This window comes from Papaver somniferum, chromosome 10 (genome assembly GCF_003573695.1).
Source record: "Papaver somniferum cultivar HN1 chromosome 10, ASM357369v1, whole genome shotgun sequence".
In the NCBI taxonomy this organism is placed as follows: Eukaryota; Viridiplantae; Streptophyta; class Magnoliopsida; order Ranunculales; family Papaveraceae; genus Papaver; species Papaver somniferum.
The window spans coordinates 15,184,452-15,211,481 of NC_039367.1; the positions used below are offsets into that span (position 1 = coordinate 15,184,452).

The window sequence follows — 27,030 nt, forward strand, 5'->3', positions numbered from 1 at the left end:
CTGTGTTGCATGAGATTGGGTTACCTCCCAAGAAGTGATAAGTTTAAAGTCTTCAGCCAGACATCGGAAGGAATTAATCACCTCATAGAATCATAAAGCAGTAGCCGGAATAACTGTGGGTCATCTGGATCAAAAAGTGCTAACCACAAGAAGAGGAAACTACAACAAACCAAGAAGACATTGAACATATCCTTGTTTAAGACAACTACATTTAGTTGTGGTTCAGGTTCAGGCTCTATAAAAGGGTATAAATAAAAAGATTTCATCGGTTGGATTTCCTCAAAGGCATTCTGAAGATCAGGATGAAGAGTCTGGAAATACTCAACTAAGAACTTAGAAGCGCATAACAAAAGCCTGGATAATTGGGGATCATCTAAGTCAATCAGATTTGACTCACACAGCTGACCACAATGAAAGAGGTGGTCTTCCTTAAGAAAATGTGTCGACCCTATTTTCCTAAAGTAATTAGGTTTAGTCTCAAAACTTAATAACCGACACATCTGAAAATCATATGTTCCCACAATTGGAACAAAAGTTTTTGGTGGGAAAACGAAGTCAATCTTGGTATCATAAACTGGGTTAACCACATCAACCAGAGGATGGGTTTCTAACAACTGAGCTCTCTTATGGACACAACTAGGTTCAGGAAAAAGTGTATGAAGATGATTGAGGCACAATTTTCAAGTCCTACACGAGGGAACTTTCTAAGAGTTAAAGGCAAGGCACCAAAAAAGTGATAATCACTCTCAAACTTAGAGTTTTCAGTGTCTCTAGGTAGACTAGTCACAATTTCTCTAATTTTTAAATCATTAGATTCCTTAAAATGGTCAATTGATTCTTCTAAGTTGTAATCAGGTGCATCCTCACTCATTTTTACGAGTTCACTTTCTTTGTCTAAGATTCTTGTTTCTAAATCGCTAGACTCAAAATAAACTCGTTCCTCTAAACCATCATCACAATCATATAAAGGATTATCAGAGAAAGTTTCTAGTAAAGGCTCATTAACTAAGGTGTTAATCAAAGTTACTTCCTCCGATTCACTGATAGGCACATCTAATAATGGATTATCCAACACACTGCAGGCTAAAGGATCATGAACTACATCGTTTAAAACAGTGGTATCCCTAGTCAAATCCAAATCCTTTTGAATAGGTGAATAATTATTAAAATTATTTGGATTTGTACTAGAAACAAAACTATCATTATAAAGCTCAATCTGAGTAACAAATTCCTGATCACTATGCCTACATATTTCATGTTCTTCATCAATACTATCCTCATCATAATAACATGAAAATGATCGAACCTCATCTAAACAAGTAGTGTTACCAATTCTAACCTATTCATCTTGATTATTATAAAAATTATCCTCATTTTCACGGGTGATATAGGAATGAATGTATTGGCAATCACGAGTAATTCGAGCTTCTCTTTCTTCTGTCTCTAATCCAAGCCTATGTGTTGACTCATCAAACTCACGTGTTGACTCAGTTAACTTGCATGTTGACTCAGCTAACTTCCTGAGGTTATCTTCTAAAGAAGGTTTACTCATTGTTACAGTTCTTTCATCTATAACTAAGTCATCTGTGTCCGCTGACTTATGTTTCGACTCATGTAACTTACGCGTTGACTCAAGTATCTTACGTGCTTCATCTAGAGGAGAGGAATTATAAGAATCTTGCTCGTATGACCGGTGGGCATGTGGATAGTAATTGGCCTCACCATGGTATGACCCATAACCTTCAAAAGTTTGGTGTTCCCAACCACTATTCATACTATGGTCATAAAAAGAATAATGTTCATGTTGCTGAGTTCAATAATCATTGTATTGGCTATACCAGTTCGACATCCTAGATGCAAGGGAATTCTAAACAAACACAAAGAAGGCTGACTCGACCACAACAAGCCTATTTTATCTAGCAAACAAAAAGCATGATATCTCCCTTAGATTGTTTCTAGACCAGCTTTTATTCTTTCGAAAAGGATTTCGTTACAATCTGAGCAACGCTCTCTGGAATCAACCAGAGTTAAAGTAAGTTGAATAGAGACGAGGGAATCTCAGTGGAGATTTGATACCCAATGCCTCACCGGCGTTACAAGGCGGCGTATTCAACTCACAGAAACCATCATGAACTTCAAAGTATGCTCAAAAGAGTAACCAATATTTTCCGAACGACTTTCCTAATAAGCTCGTTACACTATCGGTCTCGTTCTAGTCCAAATTTTAAGGCTTAGGTTCGCGTAGGTTACGTGTTCCTAAGGTGGGCAAGAAAGAAACGGTGATGAAAGCCGAGTCCTTATCTTGATTTGGCCAGGCCTTGCCCTTTACTAGAAAATTAAATCCGATTTCATGTCCTCAACATATATGCATACGAAATCATCCAGTAAACCCGCTGACAGGGGATTCGCGGGTGTTTAGAATTCTTACCTCCCGTTCCAGACGGGGGATGAACCGTTGAAGTCGACTCGGGCCATGACTCCTATGTCATGTACGAACCCGAGGGGCCGAGACGATATCGTAATCGTCTTCCTTCTCTGCAAACAGATTATTTAAAACTACCCTTCCGTAGGGTTTTAAAAATAAAGTCCAATGTTCAATGTCTAAAAGAAAAGAAGAAAAAAAAAATGTCCAAAAATAAAATATTACAAAAATAAAAACCTTAATTACAGTTTCTAAAAAAATAAAATAAAATATTACAAAATCTTCTTCTTCACTCCTTTTGGATTTCTATTTTCTTTCCTTTTTGGGCTTTTCCTTTCTTTTCAGCACTTTCTATTTTCCTTTAGCTTATCTCCAAATCTGAAAGCAAACAAAAATACTAAAACGCGTAAAAAAGAACAAATAAAATAAAACCTAAAAAAAAATCTATAAACAAATCCGCGTTGGCGGCACCAATAATTGATTGAATTTTATATAGTGGTAAGAAGGTTGTCGTTCTCTCAGACTTTGTTGAATTGATTCTAGGCTTAAATATAAAAATACTAAAAATAAAAAATTATATGCAAAATATGTCACGGGATGAAGAATTTACTGGGACTCGGGATTCCACCGCTTTTCATGTTCATGGGGTTCATAAATTAATCCTAGACATTTATACCTCAAAACAAAAGAAACAATAACTCTATTCTTTGCCAAAGTAGATTTCATAAAACATTAGTTGTAAGTTGTGAGCATGATGCATCAAAAGTAATTAAAACCAAGCATGCGACATCAAACAAAATAACAAATAATTAATAGAATCATAAAACAATTAAATTCTATGCAAATAGTTATAAAAGAATTATTTTAATTACCACATGAACGAAACACAGCCTCCTCCGTCGTCCCAGTGATGGGTCTAGCTCCGCATGGTGAAAACACACTCAAAGGAATTTTTCATTGCTCAAAAAGGTGTTTACAAATGATGGAAAAGGTGAGAAATAATTAAAACCGGGTTTGTAACAATTATATTTGTTACAAACCAAACTGTTACAGAGAACGATAAATATGAAGTGTCACTGGCACTGTAGCAATACGAATGTCTTCTGTGGTCTAATGTTCTTCGTGTTCTTCTTCACCAGCAAAACTGGTTCATCTCTGCAACTTTATTTTTCTCCATCCTCAACCCTCTGTTCGCTCCCCTATCACTCCATATCTCCTCTGCTTCTCTACGTACACCTTAAATAGCCTCCCAGAACCGAAAATAATCCTCCATTACTCCAACAAATCATCCATTACTCGGTATTGAAGAAAAATATTCTCGGGAATATTTTCTTCCCCTGTTTCATGAGATTCCGTGTATCTTCCTCTTTGATCGAAATGAAAGCACTTACCAACCCTATTGTAGTATAATAGGCTGGTATATATCCAAAACAAGAGAAAATCCGACCAAATATCCATGAGTTTAATGGAGAATATCTTCCCATGCATGTACGCCCCTGTCTTCTTCAACACGAGAATCTAGCCAATTTTATCCGACAAAATAAGCCATACCATGTATGTTTAGACCAGTCACATCATCCCAACAATTCTCAGCCATTGAGTCTCTCTAAAATGTCCTCAAATCTCGAATAAAAAATTCTGCAGGTGAGATACAAGTTTCCCGCCAAAATTCAGTTTCAAATGAGGAAGATGATGGTTTCCCCTATCCAGAGTATGTGCGCCTTTAACAGCTGGGGTGCCTGGAGGTGCCCTTATCCAAAATGAGGGTGCCTTTAGTACTTTTCTGGGGGTTCCCCGAATTTTCGAGCCGAATTTTCCAAAAATATTTATTTCCCAAAAATACCTACAAACGCATAAAACACCATAATAAGTACGAAATCGAGTACCAACAATACAGAACATTGAGGACAAATTAGACACAAAAATGTGTCTATCAGTAACCTCATCCTTGAATCTAACTTGAGAGGTACAAGGATGATGACTATGGGAGTCTCAAGATTTGTTATACATTTTTGTGTGTTATTGTCAATCAATCTGGTCCGTGAACGTCCATGTCCCGCTCCTGTGAGTTCATAGGGTTTCCTCAATGAGAAGTGTCTTCTATTAATACATATACATCTTATATTGTATTAATCCATCCCTAACAAAATTATATGGAGAACTCTGCAAAATCTTAAGAGATTGTGCATCTTGATGTGGAGGAGGACACTCAAGTACGTGAGTCGATTCAAGATCTGGTTCTAAAGAAGATGCTTGCAAGGAAGGACCACAACTCCTGGATTGATGATTCTGTCAAGGATTTAACTCGTTTTCAGAACGATTCAAAGGTCGATTTTGCAAATCTTCAACTGCAAATAAACCAACTCTTAGATGGTCAGGACAAAATCCTTGCAAATCAACATATTCTGATACGGAATCAGAAGACGCTCATCATGGATTGTGTCAAAGCTAGACAACTTGCTCGAGTTGTTGATCGTAAAGTTTGTGTGTTTACTCACGAACATGGAGTTTCTACTGTCGGTAGAGTGAAGGAAATCAGTGACACCTTCTATGATGGATTTATTGAAAGGTATGAGGTTCTCAAGGAAATTTGATTGTCTAGTAAATCTTCTTTTTTATGCTTTTAGAAGAATAACTAGGGTTTGGAATAACCATTATTTTGAGTACACATATCTATGTCCAACGATTTTCATCTTCAATGTTTTTAGATTTATTTATTTAAATTCTAAGTTATTTGGAAGATGATTTTTGCAATTTTAATCTTTATGATTTTATATATTGCAAATTGTTATGGGATATGTTGTTTACGTCCGTGAACCTGTAATTGTCCCATACTTGTTCAAAAGTTATCTCTATTATGTCGGTAAGAAATTATTGATAGAAGATAGAATGAACTTTTGACATTACAAAAGTTCCTTTTATGTCATTGTTTTTATGGAAGAAAGGATAAAACTTTTGTTTACAAGGATTAAGTCTATTATATGTCATTGTGCAAATAGTGATGGAAAATAGAATGAATCCTTGTCTATTCCGCAGTATTGATCGATCTCCTATCCACATTTTTGTGCATATACTGTGTTGCTCCATAAGTTTTCTTATGTTTGAGCATGACCAATTAAATTGATCATTCTCTTGTGGTCAGTTTATTTGTTGCTCCGTAAGTTCTCTTATGACGAGCATGACCAATTGAATTGATCACTTTTGTGGTTAATTTAGTTGTGCAATTCCGATTAAATTAATTATGGGTTTTCTTGTGGTTAATTTAATTGTGCACTTCGATTGGATTAATCATGAATTCTTTTGTGGATAATTCAATTGAATACTTTGGATTCAAATTCATGTTTTCATGTGATTTGGTTATGTCCAAAGAAATCCTTCTTTTCTTGTGAAACTACGGTCGCCTTTGTTGTTCTTTCGGGAATGACATTTTATGGGGGAGAGTTCTTTTTGAACTTGTGCTTAATTGCCAAATCTTTGTGGGGAATGCGGCTGTGGAATATTATAGGGGTTATCTTGTATCTTTATAAACTCTTTGATGAATGCATTTAGCTTCGGATTTATGATGGCATCTAAATAATTTGATATGGTATTCTATTATGGTCATGAAGTATCTCTATGAAAATTTCATGAGGATCCCACTAGTTTTCGTACCTTTGCCAATTTATATTGACAAAAAGGGGGAGAATTAATGTGTAGTGTGATACTACAAATACATATGGTTTACGGATCATTATGTAAGGGGGAGTGGTTTTCATATCGAGATGAAGTATTGAATAAGGAGGAGTGATACATACCACCATAGTATTGTTGTCAAAGTTGAGATACAATTAAACTTTGATGTTGTGTAATAATACTATGACACTATATAACAATGATTGAGAGCATTTGTTTTCTCATTGTTATTGCTACGGATCTTCAACAACTATGATGATGAACTTACAACCTTTAGGATCATGGAGTACTTGGAAGTGACGAAGATTTCGAGTCGCGTTGAAGATGCCAAGATAATCGAGCATTTGGATGAGAAGCTACAATTTTTATTTATTTTGTAATCCATATGTAATTATGTATTGATAGTTTTGTCACTAAAATTGACAAAGGGGAAGATTGTTAGAGCACTGCTCGGTCGAACTCGCATGCGTTGCTATCTCAAGAATGTTTGTCAATGTTAGTGATCAAAACTATAAGTCTTGATTTATAGTCTATTTATAGATGTCTCGGACTAGGACATAGTTTGTGTAGTTGAGCTTAGACTTCACGACATTTATCACTTGAAGACAAAGAACTACTAAGGAGAGCTTGTGAAACTTCATCGACAAAACGTATGTGTAGACTTAAACTCATCTATCACTTGGAAAGTATATTTATACTCTATCTCTTATATTGAGACATAAGTCGTGTTACGATATATTTTTCTCTATACACATTTAAGATTTCGAGCTGAGTATATCCCGCTTACATATTTCTCGAAATATGTGTTGGTAAGCTTTCGCTTCGACCAAGTTCATCTTATATCATGAGAAAATTGTCGAGTAACATCTTACATGGTTTGTGTGATACAATCATTTGGTGTAAGACTTGGAATATTTCGATAATGATTATTTTAATATCTTGAAAATTTGTTTGATGCTAATAGTGTGCGAAACGGCTATTTTCATTATTGAAGAATGTTTCAATGATTGAAATAAAGAGTTTAGAATCCTGTAACCATCTTTGGATATAAGCATAGTGTGTTCGCACATTAGTGTATAAGTCCAAAATCGGGAGCCTAAAGTATGCATACTTGTGTGTATACAAAAAGGTTGTAGGAGACTGGGTAAGTATGCGTACCCGTACGCATACTGGCGGAAGTTCACGTCCGTAAGCTGAGTTTGAAAACCAAAACCAAACTCATCTGGTTACTAAATTACGTGTACCCATACGCATACTGGCGGAAAGTTCACGTCCGTGACTTTCTGCTGAGTTTGAAAACTAAAACAAACTCAAATCCGGTTACTTAAGTACGCATACCCGTACGCATACTTAAGTGGTTACTTTCTAAGATCGGTTGTACTTGAACCTAAAACATTTATCAATAAGGAGTGGAATATTTGCAAACCATGGCTATAATGTTCACGTATTTATTCGAGTGAATCAAACCGATTTTGCTTTAATTGTGTTCTTGTAAATTCATGAGAATATAGCAATTAAACAACTCTTTAACTAGTTTCATTTGAGTCATTTGAAATAGTTATGGTTAAGATGAATAAGGTTGATATGAGAGTAATCATATGGCTAACCTCGGTTAACTATTTTTGAACCAACATGGTGTACACTTTTGGGTACGGTTACATAAACCTAAATGAGGGTACATTTCATTTGTGTGTAACAAGCTAAGTTCGATCTAACGGTTGAAAGATATTAGCTTGGTTGAATCATGTTTTTCATCTAACGACGATTATTGAATGCTTTGTTACCAAGGTAACTTGGATTGCAAACCCTGATTTGAAAACTATATAAAGGAGAACTTTAACAACTGGGAAACCTAATCCCCACACCTCATGTGTGCTACTAGTTGCATAACTAGAGTCGATTCTCCTTTAACCTTAGGTTTCTTCTCGAGACCCTATAGGTTAACGACTTGAAGACTTCATTGGGATTGTGAAGTCAGGCCCAACTATTCTCTTTGTTGTTGTGTGATCTGATCTTGCAGTTTCTATCATGATTGAGTGCAATTTTAAAATTGTCTTGAGATTTATATCTCTGATAGGCAAGATATAAAAGTAATCACAAATACCTTCGTCTCATCGTTTGTGATTCCACAATAACTTGTTTCGCCAGTCGATTAAGTTTATTGTGAGGTGATTGATAATAATACGCTTTTCTTTGGGAATATAAGTCTGGTTTATCAATTGGTTCATGTTCACCTTGATTTATCAAAAGACAGAACAATAATTCTTGGGTATTTCTGTGGGAGACAGATTTATTCAATCCTATAGACTTTTCTGTGTGAGACAATTTTTTTTATCAAGTCTTTGACTTTGGGTCGTAGCAACTCTTAGTTTTGGGTGAGATCAACTAAGGGAATCAAGTGTGTAATATCCTACTGGGATCAGAGACGTAAGCAGCGCACTTGTACCTTGAATCAGTGTGAAATTGATTAGGGTTCAACTACAGTACATTCTGAAATTAATTGATAGTGGGCTACTGTCTGTAGTGGCTTAATACAGTGTGGTGTTCAATATGGACTAGGTCCCAGGGTTTTTCTGCATTTGTGGTTTCCTCGTTAACAAATATCTGGTGTCTGTGTTATTTCTTTTCCGCATTATGTTTTGTTAAATAATTGGAATATCACAGGTTGTGCGTTAAGACCAATCAATTAGAATATCCAATCTTTGATTGTTGATTTACATTGATTGACACTTGAACATTGGTACATGTGGTACCGATCAAGTAATTCCTCTTATATTCAATCGGGCTCGCAGATTTCTATTTGATGATTGTGGATTGAATTAAGAGTTAGAGATATTAAACTCTTTGATATACTTTTTTCTAGATTGAGTCTGACTGTCTAGTTGATTCTCTAGAAAGTGTATTGGAGTAAGTCCTCTCAGATTGCCAAACGAATTGTTGGGTGTGGTTGTTAGACCCCTGCATTTTCAATAGTAATTACTTAACGTTGTTAACACGTGAGTTACTTAAAAACTCACATGACTACAATCTTATTGTAGGATTCAGATTCTCCAGATATAACAGTCTGATTTTTATGTTTAAAAAAAATATGATTGTTGGTCATTACCTATAAAAGCACGTTCTATCACACTATTTTCTACCACCTAAACCTGCAAATTCTCATCTTCATCTTCAACAACCATATGTACCTGCATTTTTTCACACAGAAGCACACATAATGGAGGGTTTAAGCTCATCATTAAATAAAAACTGTCATCTATGTGATTATGTCTACATTGTTCATAAAGATGAAAACCTAGATACCGTCATAAAGTAGTTCATAAAGCAACTGCTCATATTGTTCAAAACATGTGGAAGTGTAAATAAAAGCAACTGCAGTTGTCCAAAATAGTGAAAATGTGAACTTAAAGCATAAATGATCATTCTTCAATAAGATCAATAGTAATTCCATTGATGAGGGCATTACTTATATCCCGTTGAATTCGACTTCTCATTCTTGGTGGTGAAGGCAATACAGGTTCAGGCTCAGAATCAGGTTCAGCCTCATGGTCAGACTCAGGTTCAGGTAGAAGTGGCTTAGGCAGCACAGGCTCAGGAGTCTTCTCCTTTTCTTACTACCACCTCTGGTTCTAACACCACCACCACTGGTTCTAACACCATTGCCACCCCTGGTTCTAACACCACCACCCCTGCTTAATTCCTTACCAAATTGTACATTTTTCGAATTTTCAAGGTTGTTGTGTCAGAAATAAAAAATTTCGGTATATGAATATTAAGGATAATATAGAGTTTAAGTGTAGGAGATAGTTAAGCATGTTTGGGTAGTATATCAATATTAGAATTCACTTTTATAGAATGGTTTTAGTATTTCTTTATACTTAAAGAAAAGAAAAAAAAGAACCAGAACTCTATGATTTCTCGGCTATTTGAAACTTCATCTCCTTGAGGTTTTTGAGCTAATTAGGATGACACTAAACCTTTAAGATTGAACGATTCTTTTTGATATAGAATACTTGTCATATCCGGGGAAATTTATTTAATCTATTCATATGGAGAACTCAGTTGCTAGAAATAGTATGGTGGTCGTTGAAAAATCAATACAAGAACTTGTGCATGCATTACTCGTAATATAGCAATACTGAATCACTTTATTTTTATCTTTTGCAGTTTATATGTTTCTCTAAGTGATTTAGTGGTACCCTAGTATTGATTTGATGTTGTCCCGAGGACAAATCATTGGTTGAGATAGAATCCCCAAAGACAATAAGAACCGATCAAAGTAGTTGGTTATTTATATGCAATAATCTGCAATTGTATTATACACTCAAAAAGTGAGCCAACACATAAAAATCAGTCTTGATTATTAACACCTTACTATTATTTATAGCAGATCCAAAAGATTTGATGCGGTATTCGAGACTTTGATAACAATACGTGTGTGTTGTCCCTGTCTCCGTCGGCTAAACAAGCGTGGAATGCAAGATCCATGGGAACTATCATGTAATTTGCTGATAAGAAGCATGCTCTTAGATTCACAAGATTTAATCATGTTTTCGGTAAATAGAGTGAAGCCACATCGTTGTTATACACTTGGGTGGAAATATGTGTATGTTCTCCCTGTCTCCGTTGCCTAAACAAGCGTGGAACAAATGATCCATGGGAACTAGCTTGGATCCAGAAGATCCGATCATGTTGTCGATAAATGGGTGTTGATATCAACTATTGTGCCATATACAAATAATCCTTTGACAATTCATATAAATATTTTGGGTAACGTCATTCAACTTGGTCAACATATGCACACTTCACTTTTCCATCTCCATTCTCTTATCTATTCATGTGATCCTTGATTTTATGTATATTTTATACGCGAGTATTGTGCATAATGTTGAAAAACATTGCATCAAGTTGATTTCAATGACTATCTGAGCAAAGTTTGCTTTTTTTTTTTATTAATGTCACGTGCAAGTAATTTTTTTATGTGATGATTAGAATTCATATGGGATATTGATTCTTGTAGCTAAAAAACATATGTAGGCTAATTATTTAGCTTGCTCGATGTCTGTCCTTAATTGTTCTTTCTTAGATAGAAATTGGAGTAAGTTTGTGGTATACCCCTTCATGAGACTATAACTCGTTCACTAGGGACACCTAGGGGATTAAAGGCTTGTTGCACAAGCTAAGCGTAACTGTGATTCTGGCAAAAGTGAGTTAGGATTTAGTTTAGGTTGGGTAGTTTGCTCGAGGACTAGAAAAATCTAATTGTGGGGGAATTATCGATTCCATGCTTGTATTTGATATGTTTCTTTAATATTACCTTGTATTACTTTTGTTTGTTTTATTTAGGTAGAATCATCCAAACAGAGCGAAAAGAGTGCTGAAATTGACACAAAAGTAAGTGTGGACTAAGGACCAGGAGGAACTCAACCAAATTCAGGAGTATTCAACTCTATGTTGTCGAGAATGAAGATATGAAAAGAAAGCAAAAGTAATTAGGTCATTCCGAATTCGTATGCAAAAGTTATGGGTAAAACAATTTGGGGATTAAGTAGGAACCGATCCCTACCTATTTCTGGATCTAGGGTAGAACTAATACCTACCTCCAAAAAGCGACGAAAATATTTTCCAAATATGGAAAACTTAGTTCTGAAGTATTCCCAAACCCTAATATTCTTAGGGATATTTAAGAAGACTTCCAAATACTTTTCAAAATGAGTTCCGACACACATTTTTATCAAGATCCGAAGTGGAGCCAAGAAGGCAAGGAGCGAAAGCTAGGGTTTTGGATTCTTCCATCACCGAATCTATTTATGTATATCATGGGTTTCACTAAATCCATGAGTATCTAAACTCCTATTTGATTGAGGATGACTTCTAAGTTCTAAACTTGATTTTATTTAATATATGAATCTATTTAGATTTCTTCATATGATTATCGTTTGTCTCTAATATGATGAATGTTTATGATTGATTGCTTTAGGTGGCCAACTAAACTGATCCCTTGATTTATCTATTTCTAGTAAAGGGTTAGGATATATATAATTTTTGAATAACTCTTACACAAGTACAAAATGTGAAACCTGAAAGAGGGATCTGTCATGTGGAGCAATTGCGTGTAGAGATAACACTAGAGTGGACCTAGCGCTAAAAGTATAATTACTAGGATTAACCTAAATTCATAAAATATAAAACATTCAACTGAATTACACTTCTAGGTGGTTTAGACGAATAGAATCTGGTATTCGAGTGCTTCGGTATCCAGTGATATAAGGAATTTTGGGGATAACACTGCGCTAGCTGCTATCCTACGGTTAGTGATAATCTATGATTTATGACGAATAAATGAATATATTACTTCAACGATTGTGTAATAACAAAAAAGTATTCCTCGATCATACTTCTCATCCTTGATTACATCTTAATTGTTTTATTATTTACTTTGCTTTATATTCAATATATAAACAAAACCCCTCATTTGTGACATTTGACAACTGAAAACCCCCTGCTCTTCGTGGGAACGATCCTAGCTTCCATTATATTACCATTGTGTGAAAATAAGTGATTTAATTTGTTGCACTCACGACACGCATCACAAAACATCCTTTGCATACTGCTTTTGTGTATCATATTCCAAGGAGCATTGCAGCTTCTAATAAGGATGAAAGTACGAAGACTAGTATTTGTTGTTGAACTCAATGCACTACAATAGGTTGTTAGATCCTAATGTAATTCAAAATATTATTGGATGTAAGTGGGTATTCGGGATTAAGCATAATGCAGATGCTAGCATTGACATGTATAAGGCTAGGCTTGTTGCTAAAGGATATCACTCACAACCTGGTCTAGATTTTGAAGATACCTTTAGTCTTATAGCTAAACCAATAACCACTAGAGTTATCTTGTCTATAATAGTTCAATTTGATTGGAATATACATCAGCTGGATGTAAATAATGCATTTCTGCATAGAGATTTGAAGGAGGAAGTTTTTATGTTACAGTCACCTGGTTTTATTGATCCTTTAAACCAAATCATGTTTGTCTTCTTCATAAGGCTATTTATGGTCTCAAACAGGCCCCAAGGGCTTAGTATGAAAAACTGAGTTATGCACTCTAGTCTCTTCATTTTGTGAATTTTGTTGATGACCATCTTTATTTGTCCACAAATAAGGAAATCATATATCAATGTTGATGACATATAACTTACTGGCTTTTCTTCAAGTTTTCTTCAGTAATCATCAAACAACTAGAACCGTCGTTTCCAATAAAAGATTTGGGGTCTTCAATTCTTTCTGGACCTTTAAATCAAAAGATATTCTGATTCATTGTTTTTATCTCAAACAAAATGTGCAGTATATTTGCTTCACAAATTTCATATTGAACGAGCTAAGCCTTGTCAGACTCCAATTGCAGCTTCAGATAAACTTAGTAAAACTGATGAAGTTCTACTTGAAAATCCAATAGATTACAGGCCATTAGTTGGTGCTCTACACTATCTCACATGGACAAAATCTGAGATCTCTTATGATGTGAATTTGGTCTGTCAACACATGCAACATCCAGTCATCTAGCTTCTGCAAAGATAATCTTGAGATACGTGAAGGGTACTTTAGACTTCATTTCAGAAAAGGATTTTCTTTTCTTTTGGAATTATCTGATGCAGATTTGGCAGGATGCACTGATGTTAGGAAATCCATATAAGGTTATATTTTATGGATTCTATTGTTGTGTCCTTGTCTTCGAAAAAGCAGACAATTGTTGCCAGGTCTAGTACTGAAGATGAATTTAGGACTTTAGCTCACAGTGCAACAAAAATTATCTGGATCTGTTACATTCTGAATGACTTGCATCTTCATTTTCCTGGAATGCCTAAACTAGGATGTGATAACATTAGTTTCATTGCTCTTGCCTCAAATCAAGTTATGCACTCAAGAATGAAGCATGTACCACTTTATTAGAGAGCTAGTTCGGTCCAAGGCTCATGATGTGTTTTATGTTCATACTATTGATTAGATTGCAGACATCTTCACCGAAGAATTGCATAGTCCAAGATTTTCTATATTGAGATCCAAGCTCAGTGTTATTTCTCCACCCATGAGATTAAGGGGAGATAATAACATATTTGTTAAAGAGGATAACCAAAGAAGTAGTGAAGGATAATCCAGTTCACTCATGTGCCTGTCACGTGAATATTTTTATTTCTTATATCTTCACACACTGTATTCATACATGTGTTTTTAATTCTATTTATTGTTTATTACGTTAAATATAAATACATCTTAAATTGTATTATCCCTGTAATTATATTTATTGGTAATAGAAATGGTATTTTGTAATCATCATCCATCTGTGTTACTACTAGATACCACTTTCAACTCTTGTTTATTACGAAAATTCGTAGTCAAAGTTATAGATATAGTGCTTTGAATGAATGTGTGAATCGCACTATAAGGTGATATCTTAAAAATGCTACTGGTTTGGATCTTGTTAAGAAGTTTTAATTGGGAACCATTTTAAGTGAACCTATTTTTCCAAAAATAAATAAATAAATATCAGAATTATTGATTTTTTATACTTAAATACGCCAGATTATCTAATATCACTTGAACATAAATGGTTTTTCTTCCGATTTTAATCAAATATCTAATGCGCAGAACTTGAATTATAAAAAACCTTAAAATTGGTTGTTTATATATAATGTTATTCTCATCGGTAATCTTCATTATCCAATTACATAACAACAAAAACTTATAAGGTTATTTGAAGTTTGAACATAAAGAAACTCAACAAATCTCTATTAGCAATTTCCATTAAGTTGATTTTGTTTGATTTAGTATAATTGTATTTGTGATTTACAATTGCACATATTTCACCACCATTAGGTGTGATTGCACTTGTGATTTACAATTTATACTTAAAAGACAAAAGAGAAGAAGGGAGAGAAATGAATGAAATTGATAACGAGAGACATGCAGTATTTAATCATCAGAACTAGGAGCTTGCCTTCTTAGACTTATATTATAGTCCTGATAGCTGACATGTCAGCAGCTGTCCATATTAGGAATCCAATTATTATGCCAAATATCTATAAAATTTCCAGGGCTCTCCCAAATACGGTTTTGATCTATTAACCTTACTTCTTCGCTTAACTATTTCCAAATTCAAGAAGCGGTACCGGAAGTTTTGAATCTTAGTGCTGATCTTTTACGAAAGTATTTAGATTTTAAGTGGGAGGCCCATAAAGAGTCAAGAAAGTCAATTAATCTCCATGCTATTTGAGCTAAAGAAACCTATTTTGAGGCGTACTCAATTTTTTTGAGGTATACTCATTCATTATACCATCTAGAGTGGGTTTATAAGGGGTGTCTAAAGCTAGTGCAATTATCCATATATCCTTAAACAATTTAAATTACTAGAATGCCCTTATCCTCAAAAACCTAAAATCAAAAATCAAAATAAACTTTAAACTTAAACATCTTGGACTCCAATTCAATCAAGAAATTGATCAAGCAAAGCAAACACGAATCGAAGTGAGCGATGTTGGAGTGCAAAATCCAAATCTCAATTTCTCTTAGATGTATTTTAGAATGTATATGTAACAAACCCATCTTGTTTTTGATTTATTTTATTTTATTTTGTTTGATCGATAGAATATAATTTCAAAGATGAATTCGGGTTTTCAGAAGATCAGTGCGGCTGATTTTGGAGTATCAATTTTGAGCTGAACCTAGTGTATGATTTAGAGAAACACTATGTTCGGCTAGTGCGACTTGGCTAGATTTTATTCGAATTAGCCGAACCTAAATTCTTCAATTACAGAGTGAAGTTCGGCTGATAATTTTTCAGCCGAACTGTTCATCTGGTCAGTAGATCTGGGTTTTAAGAATTCAACTTTTTGACATATTCAACTTATAAAAAGAAATCAAACCTCGTATATAATCTACCTCTGATTTGAATCACACATTTTGGTCACTTCTAATCACTAAAATCTCAGAATTCAAAATCCAAGTTTTTTTTCACTTCTTCTTCTTCTTCCTCTCAAAAACCCCAACTCTCTCACATAAATTTGATTTTCTACTAATTCACCACTAATAATTTAATTTTTAATCAATCCTTAAAATTCCTAGCTAATCAAATCTAATTATAATCATTAATACTAATTATGTAAGGGTAGTTATGCCATTATCAAAAAAGGTGGATAAGGGGTGATGTTGTTTTTTATTTAGTGACCCTATTTTGGCACTATTTAGTATACCTCGAAAAAATTGAGTATGCCTCAAAATAGGTTTGAGCTAAAATAGACAAATTAGATTTAGATGCATCTCTAAGAGCTAGCCCAGCTTTAAACATTGTAACATACTCCTCCAAGATTTTAGGTACAGACTTTTAACTCTTTTCACCACCATAAATCCCTCGGAAGGGTCCCTAATATTATGGCCTTTCTGTTTATTTCCTTTAAAAAATCAAAGCTAGTAGTCCCTGACTCCCTGCCCCTGGCACCCAAACACCCAACCAAAAGCATAGTTTCACAATAATGACCCAGGACTAAAGAGGGCATTTGTTAGGATGCAAATATCTTTTAGCCATGTTTGAGATGTGCCATGTAGAGGAAAATGAGCTACTTGCCGGATTTACTATGCGGCTATGCCTACAAGTACTTGCTCAGCCAATTCTTTATAGCAAATTAGCGACGACTCTTCTGAAGACAAATTAATTAGGAGTTGAACCTGATGACTATACTGAAGATTTCGGAATGGTAATCAAAATAACAACACCAACTATTTGAAAATCCGCAGCTAATACACGGTAAAACACACTGCCAAACAAGACTAAAAGTTCAACATATAACAAAAGCAAACAGACCGTACGTACAAGCACCAACTTACAAACACTAGTCTTCTACTGGTAGAGTAACACATGATATGACATCATCAAGGGCATTTGGTCTTATTACCATGGGTAGTCATGTCAGTGTAACATGTTCCACAAACTTCTCTATTTCCAAATGTACCCGGTGGTACACATTTGCACCTCACGCAACATGTCCCGCAAGCTCTTGTGCACACATTTGGTCTTGAATGAAGACTGCACCTTGTTAAACATAACCCATCACAATCCACCTCTTCCATCAGCCTTCTGTTTGCTCCTCTTACAGTTTTACTCTGTATCTCAGTTGAAACCTACACAACACAAGGATATCCAGACTAAATTTTAGAAACACCACTTCTACGAGCAGAGATTTACCGATAAAATGAAAATAATTACCGAGAAGAAATAGATAACCAGAGCTGGAGGCTGCCAACAAAATTATGTAAAACGAAGAAAATGCATGCAGAACTTGATGAACTTTTTTCTAAGATTGATGTGTATTATTGTTACCTGAGAAACGAAGAAGATCAAAAACCCCATTAGAAGAATCATGCGTAGCTGTGCCATTTGAAGTGACACAAACAGAAATATTGAGAGAGTTTGATAGCTGCTTCTTTTGCTAAGTTTCAGTCCTTGTGTTTCATTTATAGTGTGTTTTCTTGGCTGATAAAATAAGGCCCCCGGCTTCATTTTGTATTTACTTACTACACCACCACGCCTTTACCTTTTACTCGAGGGTAAATATCAGTTGAGTACATGCTATAAGTAGACTGGGTGGGGGTGTAACAATAATAGTAGTGCAAATAAGAAGAAAACAATAAAAGAACTGTGGGGTGTGCAGTTTACAGCTAAGTGTGGGTTGGCCTTGGAGGAGCGAGGGAGGGACTGTCTGACGAAAGAAATGAATTGATGTACCTCTCAAAGTAAAACTACTCTCCATCACTTTTGTTTACCAACTTCTACACCTGAGTGAGGAAACTCATACATGCCACAACAAGGTGGCATCTGATGGTGGTTCAGTGTATGTGAATATGTGTGTAGTAGGTCCTGGTCACTCGCATTAACAATGAGTAAGAAAATATTAAAGTCGTAGTTATGCCAACTCACAATAACACTGAAGATTTTCCCCACCTTCCTTATTTTCAGTTTTTATCTTACAGTGGAAATATTTTAACGTTTTGTGAAGCTTTGGTAAACCCATGATGGCGATTTACTTCTTATACTATGTTTGTGATGCTATTCTACTCTAGTACATCAAGGATTCAAGGCTAACCAGAGACCATAAAGATGTCTCTCCCTCCCTCTCTCTTGCTGTGCAATCACTGACCCACAAAGCTGCTTACTTGCTCAACTAGTCATGCATCACGTCAGTCATCTTTATTTATCTGCATTACGGGCACCACCAGCTGTACGCCGGCCTAAGATTAGACTGTCCATGTTGACGAATCATCCCCGACTGTTGGACTCTAATTCCAAGCATTTCTCTAGCCATCGGGAAACCATCCGAGTGGGGCTATTTGGTTTAGACATTAGATTTAGAGTACTCCACCACAGAACAGTGAAAAGTAATTCTAGTACCAAAGAGGAAGTTTGATTTTTCCACTGTGATGATTCATGTGTATATAGTGGGTTATACTTGGACGTGTTAGAGGGTAACACATGCTTGTCATGGATTGCTTAAACATGTCAACAAAAATGAATCACTTCGTAGACTCAAGAGTTTACAGGACATTCTGAACGAAAAGAGATGGAAAAATATTTCAAAGATGAAATGAGTTTGTATCATTTAAAGAGGATTTCTCAGTGACAAAAATCCCAAGCCATTTGCTGTACCAATACGAGCATTACAAAGAATTCAGCCGCTGGAACAAAAAAGAGGATCGAACTTGCATGTGTTGTGGACTCCTAAAACTAGCCTCAAACTTTTATAATCTCATTTTCATTTCCTTTGCTTCAAAAAATTAAGGTATTTACATAAAAATGGAACTTCTCTTCTACTGAGTGCAAGGGTTCAGAAAAAAATGTTGACCTCCTTCTCAGTCATCTCGTATACATGATCTCTTGCGTCTGTCAAAGCCACCTGTTTCGGGATGAAAACTCTTTTTAGGTCTTAGAAAATACTAGGTAATATGGGAATTGGATTATTGAACCTAAGGTAAAGTCCAATCCAAAAAATTATTACCTTGTGAGGAGTTGGTTGAAATCACAAAAAAAAACAATTTCTGTTTCATTATTGTTCTCTAGCCTAATGGTTATGGGTTTATAAATTCATAAAATCAGCTACATCCTGCACCGAAAGCTAATATTTCAATACGGAACTAGCAACTGTTATCTTACCTGTCCTAATTTTGTAAGAAAGTTGCTGGCGAAGTTCATAGATGTGATTGTTATATCGCCATTTGATTTAAGTGCTTGAGCAATCGCAAAGGCTCCTTTATCCTGTTTCAAAACAAGCAACCAAATTTAAACTTTGACCTATATGAAATTGTGATCCATGACAATGAAGCAAACTATAAGTACCCTTATTTCATTAAAGCCTAAATCGAGTGATGTTAGAGCTTCATTAACCACTTTCAAGCTGCGCGCCAAACAAGCCGCACCCTGAAAATAGATTAATTCAAAAGACCATCAGGATAAAATAAATGAAACCAGTAAAGTCTTATAACCCATTTGGGCAAATGTCATATCTATACACAAGAACCTACATCATCTCCAAGGCCATTCGCCCGTAGATCAAGCGTCGAAATGGTTGTGTTGTATTTCAAAGCATCCGCAATATATTCTGCACCTTTTACTCCAATCTGCAATATATCTCACCAGTTACTGCCAAAAACTACATTTTGCCATCGTAACTGAATCCAGGTGACCAAAGGCCAATCCCTGTCAAAAGCAATTACCTGACACCAACCAAGTTTGAGAATCTCTATCTTTCCATGAAACTTAAGAACTTCGGCAAGAGCCTTCGCTCCTTCTGGTCCAATGGGATTATACCCAAGTTCTAGCTGTCAAACAAAATGTGCAACAGGAGATAAATATCTAATTGATGAAATTGGAGGGCATAACAGATTACATTCAACAGAGAACACTCACAGATGTAATGAGTGAATTATCTTTTAGAACTTGGGCAACGTCAGTAACCCCCTTTGTGTGGATATTATTCCCCCCCTAGAATAGACATCCAACAGCTCGAGAAATAGTCAGTAAGGGAAATGTCATAGATATTAAAAACATAAACATTTAAAATAGTATTAGATAGACTTCTAACTTACCAAATCTATGGCAGTTAACGAGCGATTTTGCTTCAAAGCATCTGCAACCTTTTCAGCTCCCTGATGAATTTTCCAAGTTTAAGAACATATGCATGAAACAGCGAACTCATATATCATTATCTTACTTTCTCAATTTTAATACTTAATCACAACACAAGAACAAAAATTGCTATTTTCAAGAACTTTCAGCAACCAAAATAGAGAAGCAGCAACAAATGTCAATACCTCATCACTGATGTCATTCATATACAGATTCAACCACAACAAATTTTTGCTTTTCTTGATATACTCAGCAACATGGTAGGCCCCTTTTGGACCGATTTCATTGTTGCTAATGTCCAGAAGGGTGATTTTGCCTGCAAATTCACGTGCAAATAATCTCAAAACACACATACTAAAAACTAGGGATTCACAAAACGAAAACTAACACTAAAAGGGCAATTGGTTAAAGCAATGAAAGGTGCAGGAACTCAACAACCTTATGACCAAATGAAAAAGGCATACCTCTATGTGCAGACAAACCAGTCATTAAAGCCCGAACCCCTTCATTACCAATAGCATTTCCATGCACATGGAGTTCCTGAATTCAATAGTTTGCCGGTAAATTCCACAAAGATAAATGGTTTCTGTTATTCAGATAGTTTCCACTATGAGATGGATAAAAATTCGAAACGATGCACAAAAAGACCTATACCCTCAAAGACTTGTTCCCCTCAATCCCTTTAGCAAGTGCAGCTGCTCCAAGAGCTCCACCATAATTTCCACTAGAACAAAATCAACTTCCACATGAATTTCCAATATAGCAGGATGACAAAATATAGCTAGGAATGGTTGAATACAGTATCCACATGTAACATTCAAACATATAATTTCAGTTCATTCACGGAATGATAACTCTATTTTTATTAAATCAGCACAACAGCTTAGCACAATTGAGGAGGAACATGAATCGAGCCAGCTCGAAGAGAGAAGGATATTCAGGATTAAATCGTTACTCACTTAAGATGTATCGACTGAATAGTGTTATTCTCAGGAAGAGCTCCAGCAAGACTTGTAAACCCCTAAATCATGTTCAAAGAAACAACAGACAAAAAGAAGTTTATGCACTAATAGCACAACAAAAGTAGGTCTTGAATAAAGAAAAACGGGTGAGAATCAGAACGGCTTACAGAGTAATCAATTAAGTTATTGTTAAGCTCAATAGCCCGCAAGCTTGTATTTTTCTTCAGCAACTCTGCAATCGCCTTTGCTCCCTGTTTGAAGATCCATGGCATACTCATCAACTTATTAACAAAACCAGGGAACCATTACAGAGAAAGTTTCCTTTCAACTTCTTTATAAGATATGCAGACCTCATCTCCAACATTAGCACTGTTCAACTGGAGCTTTTGAATACTGCTATTGCCCAATAAAATATCACACAAACACTGTAAACAAGAAGACCTTTAATTAGATAGCTCGGAAAATAATTCCTAGCAGCCGTCCATGAACCCGGGATAAAGGCAAAACAGAATAAACACACCTAAGCCAACAAGGGACTTACATAATACTCAGAGTAGTTCATGCCTACATGGTAATCCAACAATCCCAATTCAAAGACGGAATAAAACCGAAGGACTTACTTACCAGTCGGAGTTCTTTTACCGCTAAGAGTCGTTTACTCCGACCAGAAAAGAGAGCAAACAGCACCAGAATATGAAAATTAAATGTATTTGATGCATACAGTGTGATCGTGTTTCGTATTCAAAAAGACAGCTAGGACAAGATTCTACATTTTACACCTCCTGGACTAACTTTGAGTGCACAAGTTACCTACCCTAAGTCTGATCACAATTGGTATCTGCTATGGGGAAACTTTTCATATGACTCTAGGTCTGCCAACTGGAATGGGAACAGAGGGTAGTTATGATCGCGAACTCACAGCCTATTTTCTGGGATTAGGCTGAAATGGCAGTATCTATTATATCAACATTTAAGCGGAATCGAAAATGCTAAGTTGATCCAAAGATTCAGCAACTGCAATTTGTCCATAATATGCAACAAAGTGTGTAAGTACATACCATACACAAGATATTCATATGGAACAATATCTAGGTTATACTACATTTCAATTAACTCTTTGGCCACCTCAAAATCAAAGGCTCTTGCCATTTCAGTCAATAAGAATGTAACAGAATACATGTTAATCTCTCTTTTGATAAGTCACAGATGCGTAAAAGTAAGAAATCCACTTGCACTAGTTGCAATGGCATATCAATAGAGTAACATGATTTAGATGCTAACCTTAGCTCCTTCATCCCCAATAAGATTTCCAGAAAGATTAAGGGTCTTCAATACGATATTTGATTGAAGAACACCATCAAAGGCTTTCAGTCCAGCTGCAGTTATATCATTCGCGGAAAAATCTACTTCCTCGGCAATCTGTTTTGCAATGGAAAAGAATTAAAGCAGTTTATCGAGGACTAATAAAAAATCAATTACACCAACGCATTAAAAAAACAACATTTTTAAGACTCAGACGGTAAAACTTAGTAGGAGCTAAAACCTGATTGTAGGCTAAGCTTTCGGCTAGAAAGAAGAGCCCATCGTCTCCAAATCTGAGACCTATGAAGAAACTTGTCATTGGTGAAACCAGACCACATCTTATACCAATACAATGTGTGCTTTCAGGATTAGAAAAATCATTGATGTCCATGATGTCTAAAATTAATAATATGTAACATAAACTGCAACATGACTTTTAAACTAGTGGAGCCCTAAAGTTCTCAACCAGAAGGCAAAGGCGAAGCAAAGACCAGTAGCTCGGTTTTAAAACTTAGCACCCCGTCGACATACCTGACATGTTAACACTTCTGAATGACTTCAGTTCTTTAGCAAAGTCATTGAGCATTTGTTTCTTCATCCTACGGTCCGTCTCATCCGTGAAACTAAGGCCTGATGACATGTTTGTACCAGGAGCAAATGACCACTTTATTCCGGGTAAAGAAAATTTACTTTTCCCGGAGGAGGGAGCCGAAGAAGCAGTATTTCCTTGTTTTGGCACAAGAACTTTTTCGACCAACTTCCATAAAACTGTCAGCTGAAAACACAAATTAGTACACAAACTGAAGCCAGCATAGAAAATAGGTAAAGACTTTACCATGACTTGAGGACTACACCTCAATATATTCAGAGGAAAAAGGAACATAAAATGTATATCATGCATTTGAAACATGTTTTAATGTAGGAACATGATTATCAACATGCAGCATTTCTGGTTCAAGATGTGTTGGCAGAAAACAAATATGAATATTAATGTAACCAGCTGTGGAAGAAACTGACATTTCAGATTGATGAGAAACCGCTAAATAATAAAATTGAAGTTATACAATTTTGTGATTTCATCAAAAGCGAGATACCACATTAGATGAGGACATCCTTGAGAAAGTATCATGAAAAATACAAGTTATAATGTGTAATCAAGTTCACATTCTATGGACGACAATTCAATGATAGACATACGAATTGCAGAACCTTAGCTAATTAAAAATCCTAAACCCTAGCTAAGGTGAAGTATATCAAGAAATTATATACACTAAGTTTCATACATAAATTGAATATCAAGAAAACACTATTCGAATCAAAATCAGGGTTTATGGTTTAAGAAAATGAAATTGCCATACCGAACGTAACGACCACGAATACACCAGCAGGAATAATCATAGAGACGGCCTCCTTTACTCTAACAGATGATAAAGCTGGTTCAGCTTGAGATTGTCTATAAACTCTTCGACCACCGGTACCTCCAGTTGAACTAGATGAAGAAGCCCTAGGAACTAAATTTATCAGTCTAGCAAATCGTTTCTTCCGATTGAATGAGATTGACGGTTGGGGAAATGCTACGAGTTGGGCAGAATAACCAGAACTAGATGTAATTAAAATTGAGCTATCAAAACCCTTTTTTCTTGCAAAAGGATGAAAACCAATCTGAAAAACAAGCAAGAAAATGAGTTTTCATTGGAATCAAAAACAGTGGTATGATTCTGAGTAACGAAAGAGAAAAGAGATAGAGAGAATTTCACCTTTGGATGCGTAGATAGAGAAGCTGCCGAAGTAGAAGCCATTATTGTTGCTCTGGCTTTTTAGTTCTTGGGAGAAAGAGAAGAAGAGGAATACTGGAGAAGATAAAAGAAGCTGCAAACTACTACTCCTGTGAAATGCTGATTATTGGTTAAGGGGAGCATTTCTTCAAATGACTCGGCCGATATCAGATGAGTCAAATGGCTCGGTAGTAAACTCGCGTGGTCAAAAAGCGATTTGGGATCAACTCATAATAACTTTTGGGCACACTTCATGAAGAGTGTGAATTTGAGGTTTACACTTGATTGAATGATTATTTAATGATTTGTGATATTGTCGCATGTGTTAAGAATGTCATCCTCATATTAGATAACTGTTGAATTTAAGTAAACCGATAAAACTTACATTTTACGTGGACATTTATTAAAAAGTGCGTACAAAATCAGAATCAACAGATATTGAGAATAGCACCAATCCAATAAACACGTAAGCAACAAGCGATTTGTTTTTTCCAGACTCAACTTACTCATCTGAATCCGATTTATTATATCCGACTCAAAAATTATTAAAATAATATTTAGGGCTGGCAACGGATACATATCCGGCGGATATTGGAAGTTCGGATAAGGTTAAGGTTAAGGATGATCGGATATCCGATAACATCCGGCGGATATCAAAAAATCCAATTCGATAAGGTTAAGGTTAAGCTATCGGATATCGGATTTTTATCCGTTAAAATCCGATAACTAGGAAAAAAACTAAATGCTTGAAAAAAAACAGACTCTTTGTCTTTTTAAGTTCAAAATGTTCAGTGAGAAGTACAAACCCACACAAGCACAATGTTTAGAGTTAAAGAGTCTACTCCCAATCTAGTCAATGCAAAATAAAGTACACAACATGCAACAACAAAGCCAAGAAAGAAAAAAACAATGTCTAACAGTCACAGAGGCTAACAATGTCAACACGCTCGTGAGTAGTCAGTAGTGTAACTTAGTGTGATCTTGCTTGGCTGCCTAGCATGTTGTATCATTGCACCAACTTCACTTCAGTTCACGATTTCCATTTCTGCATTGACAAATCACAAAGAATCACTTGATAAGCAAATTCTGACATCCAACATTTCTCAAAGCTTTCACCATTATAAGCAACAGTGCAACACAAGGTGAGCAGAAATTTAATAATAAAGTTGTAGATGAGAGCAAACATTGTACAAAATGTCTTTCAATGTTTCACATAAGACAAATGCATCTGCAGGGCCTGGTAAAACGCTTGTTACCCCCAAGATCTGGTCTAGCCAGTTAAAAATAAACTGCATATGCCTTTCAAATCTACCCAAGGGTCAATTCTAGGGGGTTCAGATTTTCAAGCTTTCACATTTGGGGTTCTGAAACAACAAATCCCAAGTCATGGGAACCTTAAGGTCATTCTCACTACTACAAGGAACTGAATCACCTGATATACCACTACTATGAAGAGTGTAAACAAGAAAAATGCATAGGCTTTCACTCAAAAATCGATATCTAGTCTCAATTTTTAACAAAGAACTAAGCAAAGGAAAAGAAGATTTACCTGCATCAAAGAAGTCTGGCAGCCAATCACTTAAGCATAGCAATGCTTGGACTAATTCTAGACTTAATGAAGTTCTGTGTGTATTTAGAACCCTTCCACCATCGCTGAACATGGACTCTGATGCTACACTGGTCACCGGAACAGCCAACACATCCCTTGCTATCTTTGATTCAATTGGGTACTTAGCGGCACTTAGCTTCCACCAACTCAATATATCAAAATTGTATTCATCTTGAGGTGACACAGTTGGAAGAATTGGTTCTTCTAAGTATGTCTCTAACTCAGATTTCTGAACATCATATTCATCATTTTCCAACAAAAAAGTAGCATAATCTGGGTTACTTAACTTACTTGTACATGGGCCTCTTACATCCTTGCGAGAGACAGAGTTGCTAAAGAAAGCAGGAGCTGAAGTGTTGTTTTGAGATTCATATGCCTTGAAGATTTTGGTCAAGTCTGTTCTGAATTTCTCATACTCAACTGCTGCAAGTTCATTATCCCCAAAAATTATCTTATATGTGAACCTTACCCATCTTGCCTTGTACCTTGGATCTAGAACCACCCCAATGCTCATAATCAAATTACATTCACTCCAGTATGCATTAAACTTTTGTTTCATTTCCAACCCCATTTCTCTGACATACCCAAAAGTACTATCTTCCCAACTTTTGATGCTTTGGTTAATTTTATATACCCCATTATAATAAAGATTTGCAGTTGGATACTTAATCCCTGCAAACTCAGTTGAAATATCATTAAAAGCTTCCAAACAATTACAAATTTCTATTCCTTGTTCCCACTTCTCAATTGATGGCAGAATATCAAAGTCAGAATCGAACTCACTAAGTCTTTCAAAACCTTTTCGCAGTTTGATTGCATTCTTAAGCATCGTAAAAGTGGAGTTCCACCTTGTGTCCACATATAAACTAACTTCTCCAGACAATCTACATTGTGTCAATGTTGTTTCAAACTTCTCTTTTCTAACTTGTGAACCCTTTACATACTTAACACAATCTCTAATACCCTCTATAAACTCAGCAGCTACTTTCATGCCATACAATACAATCAAATGCAGTGTGTGGTTGCTACACCTCATGTGAAACAATTTTCCTTGAAGCAACAAACAATTCTTACCATCTAGCCACTTAATAAGATTTCTCATCATAACCCTAT

At 35.6% G+C, this 27,030-nt stretch overlaps 2 protein-coding genes across 3 annotated transcripts; both read right to left on the minus strand.

Annotated features, from left to right (window-relative positions):
• Positions 1-16,845: 16,845 nt before the first annotated feature.
• Positions 16,846-17,590, minus strand: LOC113315227 (snakin-2-like). The gene is made up of 2 exons (XM_026563533.1): positions 17,471-17,590; positions 16,846-17,271 (listed from the first exon to the last, which is right to left on the minus strand). Exons 1-2 carry the CDS (start codon positions 17,525-17,527, stop codon positions 17,023-17,025), a joined length of 306 nt encoding a protein of 101 aa, XP_026419318.1. The 5' UTR covers positions 17,528-17,590; the 3' UTR covers positions 16,846-17,022.
• A 1,118-nt stretch (positions 17,591-18,708) lies between these two features.
• LOC113319625 (NLR family CARD domain-containing protein 3-like) lies at positions 18,709-24,413 on the minus strand. Of its 2 annotated transcripts, XM_026567869.1 has the most exons (18): positions 24,291-24,413; positions 23,892-24,195; positions 23,065-23,301; positions 22,775-22,833; positions 22,513-22,650; positions 21,582-21,656; positions 21,399-21,482; positions 21,229-21,290; positions 20,924-20,993; positions 20,734-20,809; positions 20,455-20,585; positions 20,230-20,289; positions 20,051-20,125; positions 19,858-19,962; positions 19,666-19,761; positions 19,481-19,561; positions 19,298-19,399; positions 18,709-19,040 (listed from the first exon to the last, which is right to left on the minus strand). In XM_026567869.1, exons 1-18 carry the CDS (start codon positions 24,330-24,332, stop codon positions 18,972-18,974), a joined length of 1,866 nt encoding a protein of 621 aa, XP_026423654.1. In that variant the 5' UTR covers positions 24,333-24,413; the 3' UTR covers positions 18,709-18,971. The 2 variants fall into 2 exon arrangements, with proteins under 2 accessions (XP_026423654.1, XP_026423655.1); XM_026567870.1 differs by lacking the exon at positions 24,291-24,413 and having other exon boundaries at positions 23,065-23,308; positions 23,892-24,017.
• Between the last annotated feature and the right edge of the window lie 2,617 nt (positions 24,414-27,030).